We start from the raw sequence: 23466 nt of genomic DNA, 5'->3' as shown, positions 1-23466 counted from the left end.
TTTAAATTCAAGTTTTTGTAATTTAAAATAACGCATAAAAGATGAGTTTAAAGATCAAATGGTAAATTACATCCGATTGGCAAGAAAATTGGCATGCATGTTAAGAGCAAATAGAAAATGTGATCCAACGGTTGGATTTTCAAAATATGAATTCAACAAAAAGTTATTGGTTGGTGTAATATTTTTTAGAGTTACATCAAGTGTAACTTGAACCCAACCCTACATTTCTTAATTCAATGTGAATTTTGACAAATCTACTGTTTGATTACATTATCTTCGTATATTTTTCAAGCATAAAAAATTTCAAGGTGATCAAAGATTAATAGTCATGTCATCAATCAATTATTTAAATTCAAATTTTTGTAATTTAAAATAACGCATAAAAGATGAGTTTAAAGATCAAATGGTAAATTACACCCGATTGGCTTGAAAATTGGCATGCATGTTAAAAAAAAAATAGAAAATGTGATCCAACGGTTAGATTTTCAAAATGTGAATTCAACAATAAGTTATTGGTTGGTGTAACATTTTTTAGAGTTACGTCAAGGGTAACTTGAACCCAGCCTTATATTTCTTAATTTGATGTGAATTTTGACAAATTTACCGTTAAATTACATTATCTTCATATATTTTTCATGCTTAAAAAATTTCACGGTGATTAAAGATTAATAGCCATGTCATCAGTCAATTGTTTAAATTCAAGTTTTCGTAGTTTAAAATAACGCATAAAAGATGAGTTTAAAGATCAAAGGGTAAATTACATTCGATTGGCAAGAAAATTGGCATGCATGTTAAGAGCAAATAGAAAATGTGATACAACGGTTGGATTTTCAAAATATGAATTCAAGAATAAGTTATTTGTTCGTGTGACATTTTTTAGAGTTACATCAAGTGTAACTTTAACCCAACCTATATTTCTTAATTCGATGTGAATTTTGACAAATATACCGTTAGATTACATTATCTTTATATATTTTTCATGCTTAAAAAATTTAAAGGTGAACAAAGATTAATAGCCATGTCATCAATCAATTATTTAAATTCAAGTTTTTGTTGTTTAAAATAACGCATAAAAAGAGTTTAAAGATCAAATGGTAAATTACACCCGATTTACATGAAAATTGGCATGCATGTTAAGAGCAAATAGAAAATGTGATCCAACGGTTGGATTTTCAAAATATGATTTCAACAATAAGTTATTTGTTCGTGTGTCATTTTTTAGAGTTACATCAAGTGTAACTTGAACTCAACCTTATATTTTTTAATTTGATGTGAATTTTGACAAATCTACCGTTGGATTACATTATCTTCATATATTTTTCATGCTTAAAAAATGTCAAGGTGATCAAAGATTGATAGCCATGTCATCAATCAATTGTTTAAATTCAAGTTTTTGTAGTTTAAAATAACGCATAAATTGAGTTTAAAGATCAAATGGTAAATTACATCTGATTGGCATGAAAATTGGCATACACACTAAGAACATATAGAAAATGTGATCCAGCGGTTGGATTTTCAAAATATGAATTCAACAATAAGTTATTGGTTGGTGTAACATTTTTTAGAGTTACAACAAGTGTAACTTGAACCCAACCCTATATTTCTTAAGTCATTGTGAAGTTTGAAAAATCTACCGTTGGATTACAATATCTTCATTTATTTTTCTTACTTACAAAATTTCAAGGTGATCAAAGATTAATAGCTATGTCATCAATCAATTGTTTAAATTCAAGTTTTTGTAGTTTAAAATAACGCATAAAAAGAGTTTAAAGATCAAATAGTAAATTTCATCCTATTGGTATGAAAATTGGCATGCACGTTAAGAACATATAGCAAATGTGATCCAGCGGTTGGATTTTCAAAATATGAATTCAAAAATAAGTTATTGGTTGATGTAACATTTTTTAGAGTTATAACAAGTGTAACTTGAACCCAACCCTATATTTCTTAATTCAATGTGAATTTTGACAAATCTACCGTTGGATTACATTATCTGCACATATTTTTCTTTCTTAAAAAATTTCAAGGTGATCAAAAATTAATAACCATGTCATCAATCAATTGTTTAAATTCAAGTTTTTGTAGTTTAAAATAACACATAAAAGTTGGGTTTAAAGATCACATGGTAAATTACATCCGATTGGCATGAAAATTGGCATGAATTTTAAGAACATATGGACAATGTGATCCAACGGTTAGATTTTCAAAATATGAATTCAACAATAAGTTATTAGTTGGTGTAAAATTTTTTAGAGTTACATCAAGTGGAACTTGAACCCACCCTATATTTCTTAATTCAATGTGAATTTTGACAAATTTTCCGTTAGATTACATTATCTTCAATGTGAATTTCTAAAGTTTTTTTTTTTTTACATGAGTCTTTCTTTTTATTTTTCTTTGTATTGAAACTTAAAGTGAGTCCTTTTTTTATATATTAAAAAAATCTAATGTGAGGTCTAAAAAAAAGAAAAATTTATAATTATTTTTTGAATACAATACCCAGCCAGCAGCCACCTCAAAAAATTTCAACCCAAGCATTTCAGTAAAAAAAGAAAAAAAAAAAAAAACCATCTGGACCAGAAAAACCCAAGCAAAAAAACCTTCATCGATGAACTCCTTTGAGCCAACCGTCGCCGATGAAGCTCAACGGTGACGCTTCAGCGAGCTAAATCGTCGCCGTTGAGCTTCATTGGCGAGCTGAAGCTCAACGGCACTGCTTCAGCGTCGCGATCGTGACGCTCAGCTCGCCGTTGAGCTTCATCGGCGAGTTGAAGCTCAACGGTGACACTTCAGCGTCGCGAACGCGACGCTCAGCTCGCCGATCGCGACGCCGTTGAGTTTCATCGGCGAGATGAAGCTCAATGGCGCCGCTTTAGCGTCGTAATCGTTGAGCTGAAGCGTTGCCGTTGGTTTGTCGAATTGATTTCTTAGCTTGTTCGTGCTTGTTCAGATTTCCTGGTTTCGTTTGGTTTTGATATATATATATATATATATATTTTTTTTTTTTTTTGCGATTTGAATTTTAGGGTATTGGAAAAAGATTACCGGAGGAGTATCTAGAATTATGCCACGCTTTTTTGAATTTGTTGTAAGTATTCTATTCTATTCTATTCCTGACTTTCTTTCTTAAGTCTTTTTTGTTTTAGGCATTTTTATTTGTAAATATGTTTAGGTAAATGTAATATATCTGGTTGAGTTTTTATTTTTACGATTTCTGTTCAATGTGTTTCTTTTTTTCTTTTCTTTTTTTTTGATAAACAGTTAAATGTATTGTTGATATGTATAATTTTCATAATTGGAGTACAACCACTTTTGGATGGTGTACTTAGTTATTTGCCTTGTCCAACTGAAGTCAGTAGCTATGGTCTTGACCAAAGTAAGAATGAAGAGAATGTATTGGGTTGATGAAAATAAATTTTTGTTCTGAATCTTCTGTACTTTCATTTCTTATCTAAAAAATATTTTGTACAATCATCTGTTTTATAACCTGACTGGAGAATTGATATATTTTATTCTCGTAAAGGTCACATTGTTTGGAACTCCAGATGGGCCTCTTGTGGTGTTAGCTTTTAAATTGGAGGAAGGGTGCTTTGGTCAGTTGACATATCTGAGGTATGCCTGTCTGAGAGGTATATTTTCATTTTCTTGATAGTCCAACTATCTTATTATTTCATTCATGTAATGGCAATGTTTGTACTCAGACATGTAGATAAGCCATCATACTAACATGTTTTTTTATTGTATTTTAAATGAAGAATCTATGAATGTGTCATTCGGAAGGGTGATTTTATACATAACATAAATACAAGAAAGAAGGTTAAGGTTAGTTCAAGACGTGTAATTTATTAGCTTGTTTATTTCCGGTTGAAGTTTCGCTTATGGGCTTGAGATCTTTTGGTTTGAGTTATTCTGTTAATTAATCCATTTAGCATCTTTTAGTGTCATTTGAAAGAATATAATATGCAAATGTCAGCAAATTTTTGTTTCTCAAAACTTATCCTTCTATAATGTGTTCCTGCTTGAAAATATTGCAATTTGTAACCTTCTATGGTACAACATATAAAAATAATTTTAAAAAAAACTTGAATCACATTGAGTGGTGAATATGATGCTCCTCCTCCCCTTGTAAGAGGAAGGTGGAAGGTTAGGTCATGGTTCAAAACCCATCAGTTGCATGTGTAACTTACCAATCAAAAATGAATTTTCAAATTGGACATCAATTTTGGGACATCCCTGTTGGAACATCTTAAAATTGGAAAAGGGACTAACATTTTGACAAAGGAAGTGTATGGGATAGACTGGTGTTTGCATATGTTATGATCGTTTCAGTATGTACTGCAAGGTGACCAAGCTTCTATTTTTATCTGATTGCAATGCTCGTTATTATGGTTCAATATGGTAAGACATGTTGTATGTGTGTTATGCACTTGTGCTTTTATGAATGATATAATCTGGACAATTACATCCATTAAATTTTGAAAAATAGTTATATTTTGTTAATGAATTTTCCGACATGCCCATTTTATCATGCTATCAGCGCTCTGATATTGATTGAATTTCTAAATTAAATTTAATAGTTAAGGATATATTATCTTCCTAGTACAGATTCCTCGCTTGGTTTGGATGCATTATGATGAGGTGGAGTTTAGTTTTGCTTTGACATTCATCTTAGTAATTAATTCTAATGATATGATTGGGATTTTTTTATACATGAAATCAAATTTTGCGAACCAACTATCTCTACAATGTCTTCTACTTGTCCCCATGCTGTGGCTTAGGTGGTAAAGGGGTAGGGGTGAAGTTGGGGTAGGTTGCACTCTAATCTTTCATGACAAAATAATATTTGTGTTAAATTAATAGATTGGGGTTTCAAGTCATATGTTTTCTATCCAAACTAATTTACTCTTTTTCTTCTTCCTTCTTGGGTTTTTGTTGTTGATTTTATTTTTTATATCTACAGGATATTCAAGAGGCACATGCTGGGCAAATAGTTGCTGTATTTGGTGTGGATTGTGCATCAAGTTCCACTTATCCCTTTGCACTTGTGTACACAATAATTTATGTTTTTGTGTTGTTTTCCATAATTGTCTGAATAGAATGGGGGTCGAAGTGAGAAGTGAGGAGCTAGTGCAAGTTGAAATTTCTAAAAGTGAGAGGAAAATATCAAAATGGACATTCAAGCCCATGACCTCTAAGTAAAATGGCATTCCCTATAGTTTGCAATAGAGATGTCTAGGGTTCGAGTCTCCCTTCCCTGAATTGAAATGTATGAAAATAATAATGGTTTTCAGAATGGGTATAATTACTTAGACTGCTAATATTTGAGATGAGGGCATGAGGCTTTGAAACCTGATGATTATGACTTTTTTTTTTTTTTTTTCTAGTTGCTTTTTTCTTTTTCTTTTCTGATTTTTCTCAACTTATGCATTTTTTGTGTGATTAGGAGATACATTTACTGATGGGTCAATTAAATACAAAATGACTTCTATGAATGTCCCTAAGCCAATGATGTCTTTAGCCGTTCAACCAGTTTCAAAAGATTCAGGAGGACAAGTGAGTGGTTTGTTTAAGTGTGCCTATATGTGTGCATGTTGTATTTGTTAGTGTCCAATGTTACATGACAATCTTCTTGTTTTCTTTTTTGATAGTTTTCAAAGGCTTTGAATCATTTTCAGAGAGAGGATCCTACTTTGTGTAAGTATAAGTTTTCATGTAGATTGTTAGATTTGGTCCTCCATTGGGAAAAACTAGACTTTGGTTAAGTTACTTATAACCATGACTTGGTGCAGAAACCTTAGCTATTACTTAGTCCTAAAATTTTTTCTTTGCTTGATTAGTAATGTGGGACTATACGTCTTTCAAGATGAATATCTTAGGACTTTATATATTTACACTATACTAGTTGGAAAATAGAATTGGCAAGTTTGTCTGCTTTGCAATTTGTTTTCTTTTGCATAAAAGAAATTAATAGTTTTTATGTATCAAAATTTTTAAATCACAGTTGTGTGTTGCCCAAGTGCTCAAGGACATTTCAAAAGTTTTAGATTATTACTGTCTTTTGTGATATTTTGCATTTAATTTCATAATTAGATATCAAGGTAAGATTATGTAGACCTGTCTTGGCTTCTGTCTTCCATCATAATTGTTGGTCTTTCTCCTTGAGTACACCACCGCCGTACTTAGTTTTGTTTTTTTTAATAAAATTTTCATTACTTATCAAAAAAAAAAAAAAAAAAAAAAAAAAAAATTGTTGGCCAACTTATGATTGAATTATATGGAACTCAAAGCACCTTGTTATTTAAGGATGCTTTCTACGTGACTAAAGGTTGAGGGTAAACTTACAAGTTTGACATGGATATGCTACAGATTACACAAGGGATTTCCCTTTTGTTAAAATGAATTTTATTTCATAATCTTTAAAAACAATATAAGATATTTTTAAATGATTTCTGGAAATAGCATGCAGGGGTATAGTTCTCTATTATTAGTGGGCCTACCTAGTGCTTGATGCTTCAAAAAATGTCTGATCCATTAAAAAGAGGAACAGATTGTTATTGTGCTGGAGATTTTCTAGATACTTCCCTTATTAGTTCCTTTTTCATGTTGATCTAGTTGAGTGCATATGTTAGACATGGTGTTATTATATCAACTTCTATTGATCCTAAGGTATAAAATAGGACAAAGGGGCTTATTTGATAATATATTTCTATGTTAATATTACTTTAGTTTCAAGACATTTGTGGTGGTGTTAATTAGTTACATTTGTGGTATTGTGTTAGTAGAGCTAAAACTATTATAGGTTCTTTCTAACAGGTTTGAACTATTTATTTATTAGCAAATAGTGGTTTTAAAACCCACTAGGGAGGGGGAAAAAAAAAGGACCTATAGCGGCAGTCAAAAAGCGCTGCTAAAGGTGCACATTTTATGTTTTGATGAATCCCTATAGCGGCGCTTATCACCCGCCGCTAAATGTCAATGCCACAAATTTTGAACACGTATAGCGGCGGTTTTATGCCCGTTGCAATAAACCTTCACCCGTCACTAAAAGGTACATCTATAGCGGCGCTTTTTGCGACCGCCGTAATCGACCTATAGTGGCACTGCAACACCGACGGGACGGCCTGCCGCAATAGCACCCACTGCTATAGGTCGAATGTACCTTTAACGGCACTTTTTTGGGCTTTAGCGGCGGTTTTGGCCCGCCGCAATAGCCCGTTTTTCTTGTAGTGTCTCTTTTCTTTCTTTCTTTCTTCTTCACTTTGGTTTCTTCTCTTAGGTGCTTATTCTTTTTTTTTTTTTCCTTCACACAATGATGGCAGAGATGGCTAAGTTTGGGTCTCCAATCTAAGGATTTGGGTTTGGGTTTTTTGTTGTGGTTGTGGTGGTTTGAGGCTTGGGCTGTGGTGGAGGTTGTTCGCTTGGATTTTTTGGTGGAGGTTGTGGTTTTGGTTGACAGCTATTGGTGGGTTTGGATTTTTGATTCATTCGGACTTTTTGGTGGAGGTTGTGATTGTGTTGAGGGCTGTTGGTGGTGGTGGTTGTGGTTGTGGTTGTGGATTTCTGGGTTTGCCGTTGGTGGTGGTGGAGTTGGGTTTCGATGTAGCTAGTTTTGAAGAGTAGAAAAGAAAAGGGACACGGGTAGTAACCATAATCTTCTGTGTAGTGTTAGTGGGTGGGTCCATCATTTTGGCAAAAAGTGGAGTTAAAAACTAAGATACATGACTGAGTTTTGTGACCAAACAAAAGTGTTGGATTTTTGATTGATAGTGGGGTTTAGGTTATGAGTTATAAGTTTTGAGTTTGAGTTATGAAAACTGAGTACTAAGTTATGAAAACTGAGTGAGCCCTCAACCAAACAAGTCTTAAGCCCCTAAGTGATTCTATCTTTTCTCACATGAACAGAATATATGTTTCAAAATAATGTTAGGGACGATACAACAGTTTTGATAATCATTAACAAGGTTTATTGTGACTGGAGTAACATCACTTTTATCATGCACAAATCAAAAGCTCATGGCAACCTATCTTAGCAGTTGTGAAAAATATATTATGATTGTATCCCTATATTTATTGTATTGCATGTTTCAATCCTTTTATTTGAAAGCAACCAAAAAAAAACCCTTCATGATGGGGGTGGGGATGCTTTCAGGTTATGTCAATGCCAGCTACTTTTTTTTTTTTTTTTTTTTTTTTTCTTAGTGTTAATGTATGCCCAATTTTTGAAATTTAGGAATGAAAAATTGCCTAATTGGGGTTATGTTAAATGTTTGGTCAAAGGCTGAGACTGGATCTGTGCCAACTCACTTGAATTGTTGTTCCAAATTGAATCCATGTGTAGGGTTTGTCAGCTCTTTAAGTCTACTTCTTTCTCTCCAGTTCAACACTTCCAAGACATCACGTTTTTTTTTAAAGCAACTCAAAAATAAGTCACATATTTCATTATAATATGATTTTCTAGTCTATACGAGTGGAAAGTTTCTATATACTCATGTCACATATAGCTATACTTGCACATGTTTTTGTAAAATTGTAATGGAAATGAATGTACATCTCTTTTGTTTTCATTAACGTGAGAGTTTAAAAATCAAAAGTCGTGTAGAACCGGGAACTTCCATTATAATCCAAGAATAGAAAGCAGGCCTAGCAATTTATAATGTTATAATGTTAGAACCATATTAGGTTGGTAATTAATTGGACTAGTAGTTAGAGTTACTTTGGTATCTTAAAAAAACAAAAATGGTTATATTGCTCAATAGTTTGATGGTTTGTTATTAAACAAACATGGTGATATTGCTCCTTGGTTGATTAAGAATTTCAATTTTTGAGAAGTATCATGATTCTCTAATAAGAATGGTTTCAATTTTTTCAAATGAACGGCATGAAGACCTATTAATTCTAACAACTTATTGCAAAGTTGATCATTTGGACCTTTACTTTTAGTTCATAAAATTGGATCTTTGGACCATGAAAGAAACATAGGAGTTTTCCATTAACTAAGAGCATCCGCATCAGTGGATGCAAATTTTTTGTAAATTTGTACATCTAAAATCTCATTTTTCTATTTTACACTCTCATTTTTACAAAACACTTACATCAGTTTGTCTATTGTACACATTTATTAAAATAAAATATTCAATCCGTACTAGTTCTATGCCCAAAGCTCCTCCTCCCACACAAAAATGAACTGGGTCTCCAGTGGCTTATCAGATCCCCATTCTTCCCTCCACTTGCCATAATCTCCACCATCTGATGCATCCACGCCCTCTCTCCCTCCAACGCTCCGGATCTCCTTAAAGAATCAGAGGATCTTTGAGCTCTGCTCTTGAAGGGATTCAACGTGATTAGAGCTTTTGTGATTGAAAAACCCGAGTCGGAACCGAAGATTTGCGAAGCTATTATGCTGCTCATAGGTTGAGGAAGCTGCTCTCTAATGGAGGTGGAGATTTGGAGAATAAGCTACTCTCTAAGTCTGTTTGGGAGACTGGCTGTTTGCTTCATTGCGAGGTTCTGATGTTTCCGGTTTATTTTCCTGTGAATGATCAGTGGACTAAGGTGAGATCAGGATTGAGTTGAGATCAGTGAGATCGGACTGAGGGAGATAAAAGGAGAGAGAGGTGAGAGTGAGAAGCTAAGAGAGTGAGGTGAAGGAGAGAGAAAAAAATTGGTGTGGAGCATTTTTGAGGCAAAATGTTTAAAATTGGTGTCTTTTTCTATTATGCAAGATTTTGCACCCATTGATGTGGATGCTCTAACCCTAGCTATTGGACCAAATAGGATTGTCCAGTTCCTATAAAGCCTATTACTAAAAAATCATATTATAACTTGTATATATCCTAAGGAACTTTCTATATGAGTGGAAAGTTTCTATAGGAGCTTGATTTAGGTCAGCTGGCACTTCTTGTTTTTACCAATGGAGATGTTAGGGGCTCAAATCCACACCACCCCCCTCCCCCTTGCGAAACTTGTATATATCCTAAGTTTAGTCTTTGGTTAGACTATAATTATTCTCTTATTTAAAGAATATAAGAATTTATTATAATACCTGTTAGGTAAAATGGACAGAGAAAGTGGTTTTCGAATCCTAGAAACTAGTACTATAAGAAAAATTATTATATATATCCGCTGTAGTATATTCATGTGCAAAATCCATGTGTGAGATATACTTTTTTATGAGAAATTGTGTAATAAATTTGATATTACCAAATAATTTCATATACTATAGAGGGTGTTGGTACCACTAGACTATCACTCCAACCTCACCTATTTCCTAATTTTGTTTTAGTAATTAGGCAAGAAAAGATGTGAAAGACTGCAAAGTGAAAACTTACAAATAAATCAATACAATTATTTGTAAGACTCTAAGTTTCCGTGGGTGTTAATTATTATAATAATAAAAATGGGACCCATAAACTATGTCAAGCTTTGAATCAAGATGGTCACAGGCCCAATCTGGATTGTATCTCTTTGGTTTGCAAGAAATAAAGTATTTATTCAGCAAAAAAATAAATAAATAAATAAATAAAGATAATGTAGAACTTAGGGAGTTTGAGATTCCCGGACAAAATTCTATTAAGCGTGAACTTCCTGTCACTGCATCTAAAAAGTAAAAACAAATATCCATTGTTTGTCTGATTATGATATCCAAAGTAAAAACAAAATTCTATTAAGCTTGGTTACTGTCCATTCCCGCTTGGCCATGTGTTAAATAGAGTACTAAATTAAGAATACTTTGGTCAACAAGGTGATTATGATATTGTAATTGTAATAGTATATACCAAATTGTTTGTCTGATATTTGAATGGTGAGGCAGGTATTTGATAATGTTGCCTACTAATTTGCACTAAATAAATCCTATCATGCGTTAACAGAGTACCAACAATTTGTCTGATATAAGAATGATGAGGCAGGTATGACTAATATTGTCTACTGATTTTGCATCTAAGAATCCCCATCGAAATAAGAAACCATAGAGTGGTTCAGAACCCCAAGAATCCTATCAAGATTTTTTATTTTTTATTTTCCTTAACTAGGTCCATACACAGGTAGGTGTTTCCCCTTATGCTCTCGTTCGCTAACAAGGGAAAATTATGTTACAAGTACACTAAAAGTGTGTGTATTAGCAAGTGTGTAATAAATATTGTTAAAAAAGATTATGTATTTTGTGATGAAAAATCAACAATTTTAGTGTGTATTAGCGAGTGTGTAATAAATATTGTTAAAAAAGATTGTGTATTTCGTGATGAAAAATCAACAATCCTATGTTACAATGTGTTTAATTCCTCATTTGTGTGTGTAGTATTCATCGGTGGCATTCCTTTTTTGTTTGACATTTAAATTCTGTATTTCAGCAATGCCATGAAAATGTTATTGAAAATAATCAATGGAGTTTATCAGTAAAAACCAATTATCCAGTACTTTTTTGCTATCATTTTTTGGTGGATTGGGAAAGAGTATAGTCGCACGTCACAAACTCTGTCAATTACTTTCAATAAATTAATAATTTGCAATTGATGATAGAGACTATTCCTGAGAAGAATATTTAGGCCCAGCCAGCACTTTTTTGATGTCCACCCCTCATCTTGGTTTGCACCTTTTACTGGTCTTTTTTTTTTTTTTGAAAGGCACCTTTTACTGGTCATTAAAATTGCGCTAACTATTTATTTGCTGAGGTCAAAATCAAACTCGATACTTGTACATGTGTAACAAAAGAACCGAGCACAAAAAGTTTTGCGCTAACTATTTATTTGCTGAGGTCAAAATCAAACTCGATACTTGTACATGTGTAACAAAAGAACCGAGCACAAAAAGTTGAGGAATTATACACTATTAATTAAATGATCCACAATGTCAATGTTAAGATTCTATGAGTAGAGAAAAACCATCTCATTATTGGTTTTATTAGCCGGCCTAAAAGAAAGTGGGAAACTTTTATTTCAAAGATTAAATAATAAAAAAAGAAGAAGAAGAAGAAAGAAAGAAAGCAATTTAAGGCCCCCTTTTTCTCTATTTTGTCGGCAATAAAATTCAATCAATCCACTTGTTTTAGTTTTAAGAGGCACCACATCACACTGATCACATTACCAAATTTCCTTGTTCACAAAAAAATAATAATCATAAAAATAAAGAAAGAGAGAGAGAGAGAGAGAAATAAAGAAAGGTAGGAGTAGGACCAAATAGACAATAACACAATAGCCATTGCTCTTGCTCATCATGTGAAAGAAACCAACCAATCAAATGGAAAATGTCATCCAATGTTAGTTAGGTAGAGAGCACATTTCTAATTGCCACTTTCCCTTCCTTTCCCCAATTATTGGAGCTCCTTCCCCCTTTGTTTTTGTTCCCAAATTCTCAGCTAAAACTATAGCTTATAGGACCCCAATTCATGTTACACTTACTGCCATTATTTGTTTAGTAGGGCCTAATTCCATTAAGGGCATTAAAAAATTCATCATTATTTGTTATTGGTATACCCCATTTTGCTTTTAATGCACATTTTAAGTCTTCTCCAACATGGCAAACCAATCCAAACTTGTACACAATAAAACACAAAGAAACATAATAGGAAATTTATCTTTGTTATTCATAACATCGGCGTTACTGCATCTCACATCATTGTTATGATAGAAAAGCTAAAACATATCTATCATTAATACCCTTTTTTTACCCAAACCCAACCCTTAACTTACTTAGTCCCTAACTGAACTTGACCGTTAGGTCCATTACTGTTACTAACTTCCTTAATATTATTATTATTCTTGTTCTTCGGAAAATTCCACTTGAAATTACCAAAAAGCCCCTCCATATCTTCAAGGGTCCTACCCTGTGTCTCAGGTAGCAGGAAATAAAAGAAAAACCATGACACCAAGGCAAATCCAGCATATAAAAAGAAGGTCCCACCAATAGTAATCCCCTTATATAGCGAGATAAAACTCATAGATATGACCCCACTTGTCAGCCTATTCACTGCCACTCCCATACTCGTCCCTTGAGCGCGTAGCTTCAACGGGAAAATCTCAGAGCTATAGACCCACGTAATGGGTCCCATCCCAATTGAAAAAAATGCCACAAAAGACATTACCATGGTTATGCACAACACCACAGCCCACGTGACTGTATGATCAGAATGATCAATCACCTTGAGCCCAAATCCCAAGGTGGCGAGTGAGAATATCATCCCAGCCACACTGCTCAAAAGCAACGGCCGCCGTCCGATCTTATCAAGCAAGAAAGTTGCAACCAAAATAAACACCGTTTTAACAAATCCAACGGCTACAGTAGCGAGTAGCTTTTTGTTTGAGGAAGTGATTCCAGCTTTTTCAAAGATCCTAGGACTGTACAAAACCACTGAGTCAATCCCCGAACATTGTTGGAAGAAGTGGATTCCAACGGCTGCGATTAAAACGTGGCGAACGGCCGGCGTAGGACGGAGCAGCAGTTCTTTCCAGACATCTTCACCGTGGCTGCGTTTCGAGACCTGAACGATGTCGTCTGTGCAATTCTCGGGAATTCCGGCAGCTTCCTTAATATCAGCTAATCTGATTTGGGCTTCTTCTTTTGAGTCCGAGGTTTTGTCCAAAACTGTCTTCGCGTCACCGAGTCGACCCTGCATGACCAGCCAGCGAGGTGACTCGGGCATCCATAAAACGACGATGCCGAGTATCACAGACGGGACCGCACCCACTCCCAGCATGACACGCCATCCCAAGTGTGTTGGGAGCTTTGAGAATACGTAGTTTGATACGTACCCCAACAATATGCCAGCATTGATAAAGACCTGTGCATTATTAAACCAAGTCAATTATTACTATACAAGTTGATTGTACCATACTATAAGTAAGAACCATTTTTCCTTGATTGGTGAAAGTAGTTTCCATGACCTTTAATAATAATGTCATTTTGGAAAAGCAATCAACTGTTTTGCTTGCTGAAGTCAAGTCAATTGGTGAAAGTAGTTTAATTAATCAATATTATAATAATATCATTTGGCAAGCAATTGCCTTTCTTTCCTTCTAAGCAAAAGACTAAAAACGGTGAAAGAAGTTTCAGATCTTAAAATTATTACTCTTATTAGTAGCTTTATACATTAATTATATAAAATAAAATAATAATTATATTTACATGGTTAATTTTTATTCACAATAAATTATTTTGGAAATTTTTTAATGATTGTCAATTATCCACAAAAATTTATAAATTAAGGTGACAAAATATGTGATTAATGACATATTAATAATATAATTAAAAGATATATCAATTTACAAGATTTATTTAATAATATTTTTAATAATCCTATATCACTTATGATATTTCAATCCATGTAAAAAAGAGGTATCATCGAATAGGAAGAGCCCATTTAAGTCACAAGCTCTCAACATCAAAAAGAGTTGTTCTATGAAATTTTTTTTCTAATATACTTTTTGTTAAAAATATAAAAAGATATAAGATCTTGACTTTTTAATACTAGTAGTTATATATATGAATTTTTTTTTTTTTTTTTTTAGAGTTTCAATCTATGACGTTAGCTTCTAATGATAATTCTTTATCGTCAGATCACCAATTAAATTAACTGAAATTCACTTGTATACTTGTGAGTATAAATAAATAAATAAAATGGTGTAATTTCATTTTTGTCAAAACAACTTATCCAAACACTATTATTTTTGTTTGAAAGCAAAGTAGAGATAAGTTGTATAGTTTTAATTTAATTAAGAGAATTATATAATATTGCACCACAAACCTCAGGGAAGGAGGTGAGGAAGCCACGAGTGGAAGCCGGAGAGACCTCAGCGGTGTAGACAGGGGCAATCATGAGTGCATAGCCGACGCCGACGCCAGCGACAAAGCGACCAACCATGAGGAAAGCATAGTTGGTGGCAAATCCCATGAGAGCAGCCCCAGCAAAGAAGATGGCTTGGGACACCACTATGGTGTATCTCCGGCCTATCCAGTCGGAGGTTCTGCCGGCGGCGCATGAGCCTATGAGTGAGTAAAGGTTGAGGATTCCGGCGAGGATTTCAACCTGTACGTCTGAGATTTTGAGGTCGTCTTTGATGTAAATTATAGCTCCACTCATTACACCAATATCTGTTGCAACAAAAAGACACATACATGAGGACAAAAGGTAAAAGATTCGGTGCATTTGTATTGATATGATGGCAATAATACAATTATATATTCAAAAACAACATTTTCCAGGGAAAATAAGGTATGTTCCGTCATAAACATGATAGACAAAGATTATTGAAAATAGGGTAAAACTTCCGTCTAGTATTTAAGATCTGATCGTGACTATTTTAAGACACGTGTTAAGTTTAGTGGAGAACCAAATCTATGAAGAGTTACCAATGTTTTAGGATAAAGTACAGTGTCCATTGACAAAAATGGAAACTCACTAGCTAAAGGAAGTTGAATGAAAATAACAGGACATGATGAAAACATTTGAGACAAGTGAATTGGAAAAAACGTATTAAAAAAAATGTAACATGTATATTATTAACAAGCCAAAGATGAAGATTACTGACCATAGCCAAGTAAGACAGAAGTCATGGAGGCCAAAAGAGCACAAGCCAAAGCATATATGTTTCTTTTGGGTTTTTTTGGAGGATCAAAATCCATAATAGCCTTCTGGGGTTGGCCGGAAATGGCATTAGTTTCGGCTTTCCGGTCAGCCATATTAGTTAGCTATAGAGAGAGATTTGAAGACAAAAGAGAGGCTTTTGTGATCACAAGGGATTTTTGCTTCAAATTTGTGGTGTTGTTTTTGGAGAGAAATTCAAGTGGCCATGAACTTGCACAGGTTGAGTAGTGATTTGAGGTTCAGATAGTGTGTTTATATAGACAAAATGCTTGCATCACCATGGACTGTAAAGTCCAATAAATGACTCTTTTTTTTATTTTTTATTGAGAAACTCAATAAATGACGCTCTTAGCTATGCTATTACGCAATTGTCTGTTTTCATTTTCACTGACTGAGTAAACCATTGTGGACCCGCAGGACCACAACTTGTTTAACTTGCATGAATATGATACACTATGTTGCAGCTGTAATTGCCGAGCGGATAATATATTTTTTTAGTAACCTGTATGTTATTATAAATTAAATATCAAATACATCCAGATATGGTCCCTTTTTAATTACATAAATATTCATAGAGAGAGAGAGAGAGAGAGAGCGGTGAGCTTAATAAATAGCATAAAAAGGGGAGCTTAATTAGTAATTACTCCACCTAGATACAAAATTTAATTAACAAATCCCCTATTGGATTAGTTTTTTTTATACCAATTGTGCATGTAAAATTTCAAGATAATAAAAAAATCAGTAACTATCTAATCTATTAAATATTTAAATGTCAAGTTGTTTATTTAAAATTATATATAAAATGTGAGTTTAATAAATAACATCTAACTAATATGAAATTTGGCATGCATGTATAAAAAACATGTAATCCAACATTGGGTTCAAAGAATTAATCCAATAAAAAAAATTAGGCAATGTAATATTAATTATTTACAGTATAATGAATTTATAACATATATTTTATGATGATTTTTTTTTACCATTATCTAGGGAAAATTATTAATTATTCCCATAGTACTGCGGCAAGGTACTCTTTTTTCTTATATAAATAGTTGTGGGGCGCAAATGATTTATGGGCCAGGCCCCTCTACCCAGGGAGAGTCCAAAGGCCCAGGCCGAGGAGGATTATGGCCCAAGTTCAACGAAATAGCCTTTGGGTACCGCCGAGGGTAGTTCAGTCCTCGGCAGACCCACAGTACCTCCAAAGGGAAGGGTAAAAACGGTATAGGACTGGAACATGGAAGAAAGATCTAAAATATCCAGGGAAAGCTGCTGTTATTGCCATTTAATGTTCTGAACCCGACAGAGCCGCATTCTTTGGCTTTTACAACCATCCCCAACGATTTTGGGTATGGGCTGATGGGACAAGTATCAGTCTTGGAAAAGTTGACCCTATACGTGGACGAAGGACAATGAACGCAAGGAGATATAAAAGGAAAGATAAGTAAACTAGAGAAGGGGCTGGGAAAAATGGCCAGAAACCAGAGCCTCCCAGCCCACCTCCAGGAGAAAGACTCCAGGGGTGTAGGAAAGCTTAAGTTCATACGAACACCGCGAAAAACCCACCACCTATCGAACAAGGCCTAGCCTTCCAAACCCACGCTCTACAAATGATATTGTTAGGGGCCTTTTCACGTGCGAACCCGACACTGTTACGGTCCGTCACGAATCGCGTCCTTACAATAGTAAACCCCATCATGAATTTAGTAGTGTTCTACTCTCTTACTATTAAATAATAAATAATTACTCCATGTCAAGATATTACTAAATTTCATTTTGGAGTAAATGTAATTTAAGTAATAAAAGATCAACTTTATCTATGGTGTAAAAAAAAAATTATTAATTGAGCTTTATGGAACTCATAATTATATACCTGAAAAAAGTTTGATTTTGTATTTTCGTATTTGTCTAGATTTCAAGGGATCGATAATGGGTTTTATATATATATATGTTCATCATGTAGTGGCGAAGCCAGAAATTTATCTTCGGGGAGGCCATATATAATTTTTTTTTTTTTTTTGGTATGAAATGTAAAATAGTAATATACAATACTTCATAACTCAATTTTTTCACTTTTATTTATTGAGATAATTGTTAAAATACCTATATGTTCATTTTAAAGATAATGAATGTTAATTATTGTAATTTGTTGATATATATATTTATAGATTGTATTTTATTTAAATGAAAATTATGTTTATTTTTAGACTTTCTTAAATATGTATGCATATTTTCAGGTATGGGGACAAAATGATAAAATTATTTAAAAATTATCAAATTATTTAAGATATTTTAAAAAAAAAATCATTTTTTTCAAAAAAAATGAGGTGGGGGGCCAGGCCCCCCTTGGTCATCAAGTGGCTCCGCCACTGATCATGCAAATGGTATCCATGAAGTTCGTTAATTAAATAATTTTAGCCAGCTCGAAGCCAAAAAATTAAAAGGTAATCAGTGCAAGTTGACATTGTCATGGCCCTAATACAATATTCAGTGACAAAAATACGTTTTTATCGTTTAATGACAGATTTGATTTTTGGGTCTTTCCGATCACGTCGCAAATTGCAATTCATTGAACTAGATGTCAATGCAGTAGGGACAGGACAATAATAGCCAGCCCAGACGTATGGTTTTTCAATCCCTCAGATATAATAATAATAATAATGATGATGATTTCCATTTTAAACATTGCTGTTCCAACCAAAGACAATTTAAAAATTAAAATTAAAGTTAAAAAGATTCTCTTGAACTTAGGAAAATATTATTCGGATTTACTTTTGCTAAAACATTTTGAACTCGTGATTCTGTTTCCAGATCCCAGTACTCTAATAATCTTTAATTTAATTGGAAACCAACAGATTCAACATTATATAATAAAAAAAAAAAAATTATAACACCCATAATTTTCAATTATTTTTTAATCAAAATATGTATATTTAATCTAATCTAATATATAGTATATATAATTATTATGAAAAATATATGGTATAATTAAAAAAAGCAGAAGCCTCTACTATGTATCACGTTTGTTTCTTCAATTGCTTGATATGTGGCGGAATATTTTGTAAGAATATCAAATTTATTTGTTATCTACTTGCCAAGGGTCAATTTTTTTATAAAATTCATTTCACTGATTATTGGGTCTTTTTCTCCTCAAATCACCTTCATAATTTCATGTGTCAATACATTTAATTGGATGTTTTTAATTTTTTTCTAAATAAATGGGCTTTTATATTATTGCTTAAATTAAATGATATTTCTTATCCCAAAAAAAAAAACATTCAATGCTATTATGAAATTAAACTCATCCTACAAATTAATTCAAGATATTTTTCTCATTTTACGCAATATCATTACTAAATAAAATGTTCTCCGGTTGAAAATCTAATCTAATCTACTACTATATAATTAAAGCAGAAGCCTCTACCAAGGCTCTACCATGCACCACATTTGTTTCTTCAATTTCTTGATATGGGTAGAACATTTTGTTCACATGTTAATTAGCTTTTATAAAACTTATTCATTAATTATGAAATAAGTGGATTAGATTTCACTATTTTGTCAACATTTAAACTTGGATAAGATTTTAGTATCTATTTAAGGAATAGAGTAATTATATAATACTTTGGGAGTATTATAAACCTATATTCCCTCATCTAACACAATAGTGAGTTCCAATAATTACATCCATGATGGGACCCACAATGCATATGAGAGTGAGAAGTATTTATTTATAATACATTTGGAGTATTAAATAATTTTTCCTAAAGTATATAGTAGTGTTTTAGTATTTATTCAAATTATTAATGATGTTACAAAATCTAATCTACTCATTTAAAAATGAGTGGACATAATTCTAACAACTTATTTGCGGTTTGATGAGTAAGAATTTGAAACTTGAATTGTTAATTTGAATTCATAAAAATTTAGTTGGTTGGCTAACAAAATTTTTGAGAATTACTACCATTTTCATAAAATGTGAGAATTCTACCTCCTACTTTTAGGTAGAATATGTCAATTCTTGAATATACAAGATATATGAGAAATACATTATAAATTTACCTTTTATTTCTTAAAAGTAATTACAAGTAGGATAAAAAAATTATACATAGTTAATTTTAGAACAAAAACATTAATTTTTCACCAAATAAACATCATATATAATATATTAAATTAAGCAGGATCTAAATTAGATTCTAATTTTGCTTCAATTTGGTACCAAGTGTCCTTATCTATAATTTGATACCAAATGTCTTTAGATTTTAATTGCATTCCAATTTCTTTGTGACATTTTAATTATACTTTAATGTTAAACACATTATATTTAAATGCAAATTTAAGTTTTTTAACTTAGAAAATATAAATATGCATGTATGTATCTATCTATTTACTTGTGGTTGTTTTTAATTACATATGTGTGCATATGCAGGGGTTATAAGCTATTTTTTATTATGTTCAATTGTATTTTTATTATTTGAAAAATTATCCATAATGATTAATTAATAAAAAGTACCTAATTTTAAGAAGGGTTGTGTTAACGAACACTATAAGGTGCCAGTTAACTACAGCCTATTGTACTTTTTTTGCAGCTTTATTGCAACTTTATGTCATATTTTTGCAACTTTTAGGTTGTGGGATCAATTTTATAGAGAGAAAAATATATTAAAAAAAAATTGTAGGGTCACTTTTATGTCTTTTTCTTCTATTTATTCAATGTTTTTAATTAAATAGGACCCATATTAATACAACCTTAACAAGCATGGCAAGGTGTTTATTAATATTTACCTTTTAAGCATTCTAGAGAATCTTAACCTAGGATAATTATATTCCTCAAAATCCCATTTGTTATATTAATAATGAAATTATATATATCTTTCTTTTTTGAAGACCAAAAAAGGGGTAAAAGAGGGCGAACCAAGTTATATATATATATATATATATATATATATATATATCTCTTTCATATATCTAAAACTTTATCCAAATATTAATTGGCTCATTGGTTACGAGCTAGATTATTGCAGTTTCAGTAAATGATATAGGCTTCACAATCTAACCATTTGATGAAATTAAGGAAAATGCTAAACTTTATCCTTATATTAATTGACTCATTGGTTTATGAGCTAGATTATTGCAGTCTTAGTAAATGATATGAGCTTTAAGAGAAGATAATTACAAGATAAGATACGTTTCAACCATGTATCACAGAACCGCACGAAATGTACACTTCAACTACATCAACCATACTTTCTCAAAAAAAAAAAAAAAACTACATCAACCATAAGCCACAAGGCCATAAGTCCATAATCATCTAACAAAGTTCATAGCATCAACTTCTCAGTTTGCTTTTTCTTAAGTCAGGCAAGTCATTGAGTAAGACAGAAACAGAGGATGGGGAGTTGAAATCAAATGATTTTATATTATTTGTCAAGTTACGGCTTTAGCCAAGTGTGGTCATATTTTCCGGGTCAACAAAGATGGGCTGATATATCAGATTCAATATGGACCCACTCGTTAAGCTTTTTTATCCTTATGTTTGAGAGAGACGAGCCCTTTTTTCAATTTGCAGCCCCTCATTTTTTTTTATTTATGATCTATTATTGCCGAGCTGTTTTTGTTTACTATAAGCAGTTAATTTTTTCTTGTTTGCATTTGGAAATTTATAAGGTCTACCAGGCCACAACCATTGATAACTTAACATGTGTTGGTGAAAAACTTGGAGCTTTTGACTCAATGGTGATCTTTGTGCTCTCTCATTTGGAAGGATATGAGTTCAATCATCGAGAATTCAGTACTTTTTTACTCTCCAAGCTAGGGCCTTCTTCACTTGTCAGTTAAAAAAAAAATGTGATCGTTGAAAAGTAGTATAGGACAAGGAGCATAGGAATGGCCTTCTAAGGGGATGTAAGGTCAAGGAATCAATAATTATGAGGCATCGGGAAAATTATAATAAAAATCAACAAAATGTTAGCCATTTGATTCATAAATACTATCAGGCAGTTGTGAACACTCTTGGCATTAAACTAATAAAAAAATTCAACATCAATTACATCATCCTAAATTCTTTAAAAAAAAATGCTAAAACCACGTACTATTTTACCAACTCCTAATATAACGAGTGGTTTTTGGAAAGTAAAAAAATGATGTCAGTAATGAGTACAGATGATAACCAATAAAAATTTATCACATCAATAATTTGTAAAATAATTTATATTTGTAGCATTACCCATTCCTTATCACATAAGCCTTAAGCCAAAGGTCATACGGGAAATCCCATTTTTTTCTTAGGCCATTATGGGAGGTCCGTTGAATATGGGAGCCCATATCATAAGACATTTGACCCTCAAAAACTATTTCTATTCCAACCATTCAACCGTGGACACTCGTCTAACACTTTTTGGCTTCAAATTACCTAATAAGCGAATCTTTTACTAAATAAAAACAGGCACGGTTGTCCATAGACTCCATACAAATAATTGATGATTACTATAATGCAACATTTTTCTTATGTGATAGGTTCTGATGTCTACCTACAAGCTATATTATTGTCAATGCCTTTTTTCTTCTTCTTCTTCTTCTTTCTTCTTTTGCTAAGGTTTATGCTTGCTTAATCATACAAGAAAGAGAGACCATGGTTGTCAAGGAACTTTCATAGGACAAAACAATAAGAATGAATGACTTTTAAAGAACTTTGCGTGAAATTTATACATTACAAGAAAGATGATAAATATATATATTACATACATGAGATAATTATTAAGACAGTAAGCTTTGATCCTAATCGAGTTTTACCCCCACGTATTTGTCCTCATCACACCCATATTCAAAAGAGTTGGAAACACATACACGTACACTTCTTTGACTCGTTTTATTTGAAATTTCAATTCAACAAAATTTGTTAGCTATATATTTGATATAATATCATGAAATTTTTTTTATTAATAATTCGCTGATGACTCGTGATTCTACAATTTTCTAGGGCAGAGTTGCTAGGGTTAAGTTGAAGATATATATATCATCATGCTAAAAAAATGAACTCAAAGGAAACAATTATATGACTCATTTGGATCCATAATTTTTTTTATTAATAATTCGGTGATGACTCATGTGATTCTACAATTTTCTAGGGCAGAGTTGCTAGGGTTAAGTTGAAGATATATATCATCATGCTAAAAAAAATGAACTCAAAGGAAACAATTATATGACTCATTTGAATCCATATTTTGACTTGAGAAAGATGCAGAGAGAGAGAGAGAGAGAGAGAGAGAGAGAGGTGGGTACGTAGTCGCTAAGTGTGACTGATAAGTGATAATTGGCCCTTGACTTCAGTTTCTTATTTCTGAATCAATAATTTTTAAATATTTGAATATGAGTAAACACCCTGTCGAAACCGACGTTGAAATTTTGAGAGAAGGACAGGTTAACTTAACATGTTATTATATTTGGAGCCTTTTTCTTTCTGATAATCTTCAGGCAGATTCTATAATCTTTCTGATAACCATTTCTTTATTCTTCTATACAGAGACTAGTGATGACAATCTTTTTGGCAGCAAGATATATTAATTGGATTCAAAGCTCGCAGTTATTATGTTCACGTGAATTGAGATCGTTGAACCAAACAGGTGTTTGATTTTACAGATTCTCACCTTCAAAAAAAAAAAGAGCGAAAGAAGGGGGTAGCAGGATTTTTTTTTGTTTGAAAGTGAGGAACCATCATCAGCCTAATAGCTTTAAAGAACTTCATATATATATATATGGTCTTTTGTTTTTTTGGTTTTAGATACAATAAATAAATAAATAACAGTGGAAATTTATTTATTTATTGTATCTAAAACCAAAAAAAAACAGAGGACCATAGTTCAAATCTAGTCTACATAAAAAATTAATCGATA

The 23466-nt window shown here is 32.5% G+C and overlaps 2 protein-coding genes across 2 annotated transcripts; one reads left to right on the top strand and one right to left on the bottom strand.

Moving 5' to 3' along the window:
* The first annotated feature begins 3064 nt into the window (after window positions 1-3064).
* Window positions 3065-5841, top strand: LOC115966926 (elongation factor G, mitochondrial-like). The gene is made up of 9 exons (XM_031086054.1): window positions 3065-3088; window positions 3173-3178; window positions 3262-3393; window positions 3524-3612; window positions 3756-3822; window positions 4606-4638; window positions 4961-5021; window positions 5444-5553; window positions 5649-5841. The coding sequence occupies exons 1-9, from the start codon at window positions 3065-3067 to the stop codon at window positions 5760-5762; spliced, it is 636 nt and encodes a 211-aa protein (XP_030941914.1). The 3' UTR covers window positions 5763-5841.
* Window positions 5842-12556: 6715 nt separating this feature from the next.
* Window positions 12557-15812, bottom strand: LOC115968482 (polyol transporter 5-like). Its single transcript, XM_031087891.1, has 3 exons — window positions 15522-15812; window positions 14738-15084; window positions 12557-13774 (listed from the first exon to the last, which is right to left on the bottom strand). The coding sequence occupies exons 1-3, from the start codon at window positions 15670-15672 to the stop codon at window positions 12683-12685; spliced, it is 1590 nt and encodes a 529-aa protein (XP_030943751.1). The 5' UTR covers window positions 15673-15812; the 3' UTR covers window positions 12557-12682.
* Window positions 15813-23466: the final 7654 nt, after the last annotated feature.

The sequence above is a fragment of the Quercus lobata genome, chromosome 11 (assembly GCF_001633185.2).
Source record: "Quercus lobata isolate SW786 chromosome 11, ValleyOak3.0 Primary Assembly, whole genome shotgun sequence".
Classification (NCBI taxonomy): domain Eukaryota; kingdom Viridiplantae; phylum Streptophyta; class Magnoliopsida; order Fagales; family Fagaceae; genus Quercus; species Quercus lobata.
Note: the sequence above shows the minus strand (reverse complement) of the source record. Positions and strands in the feature narration are given on the sequence as shown.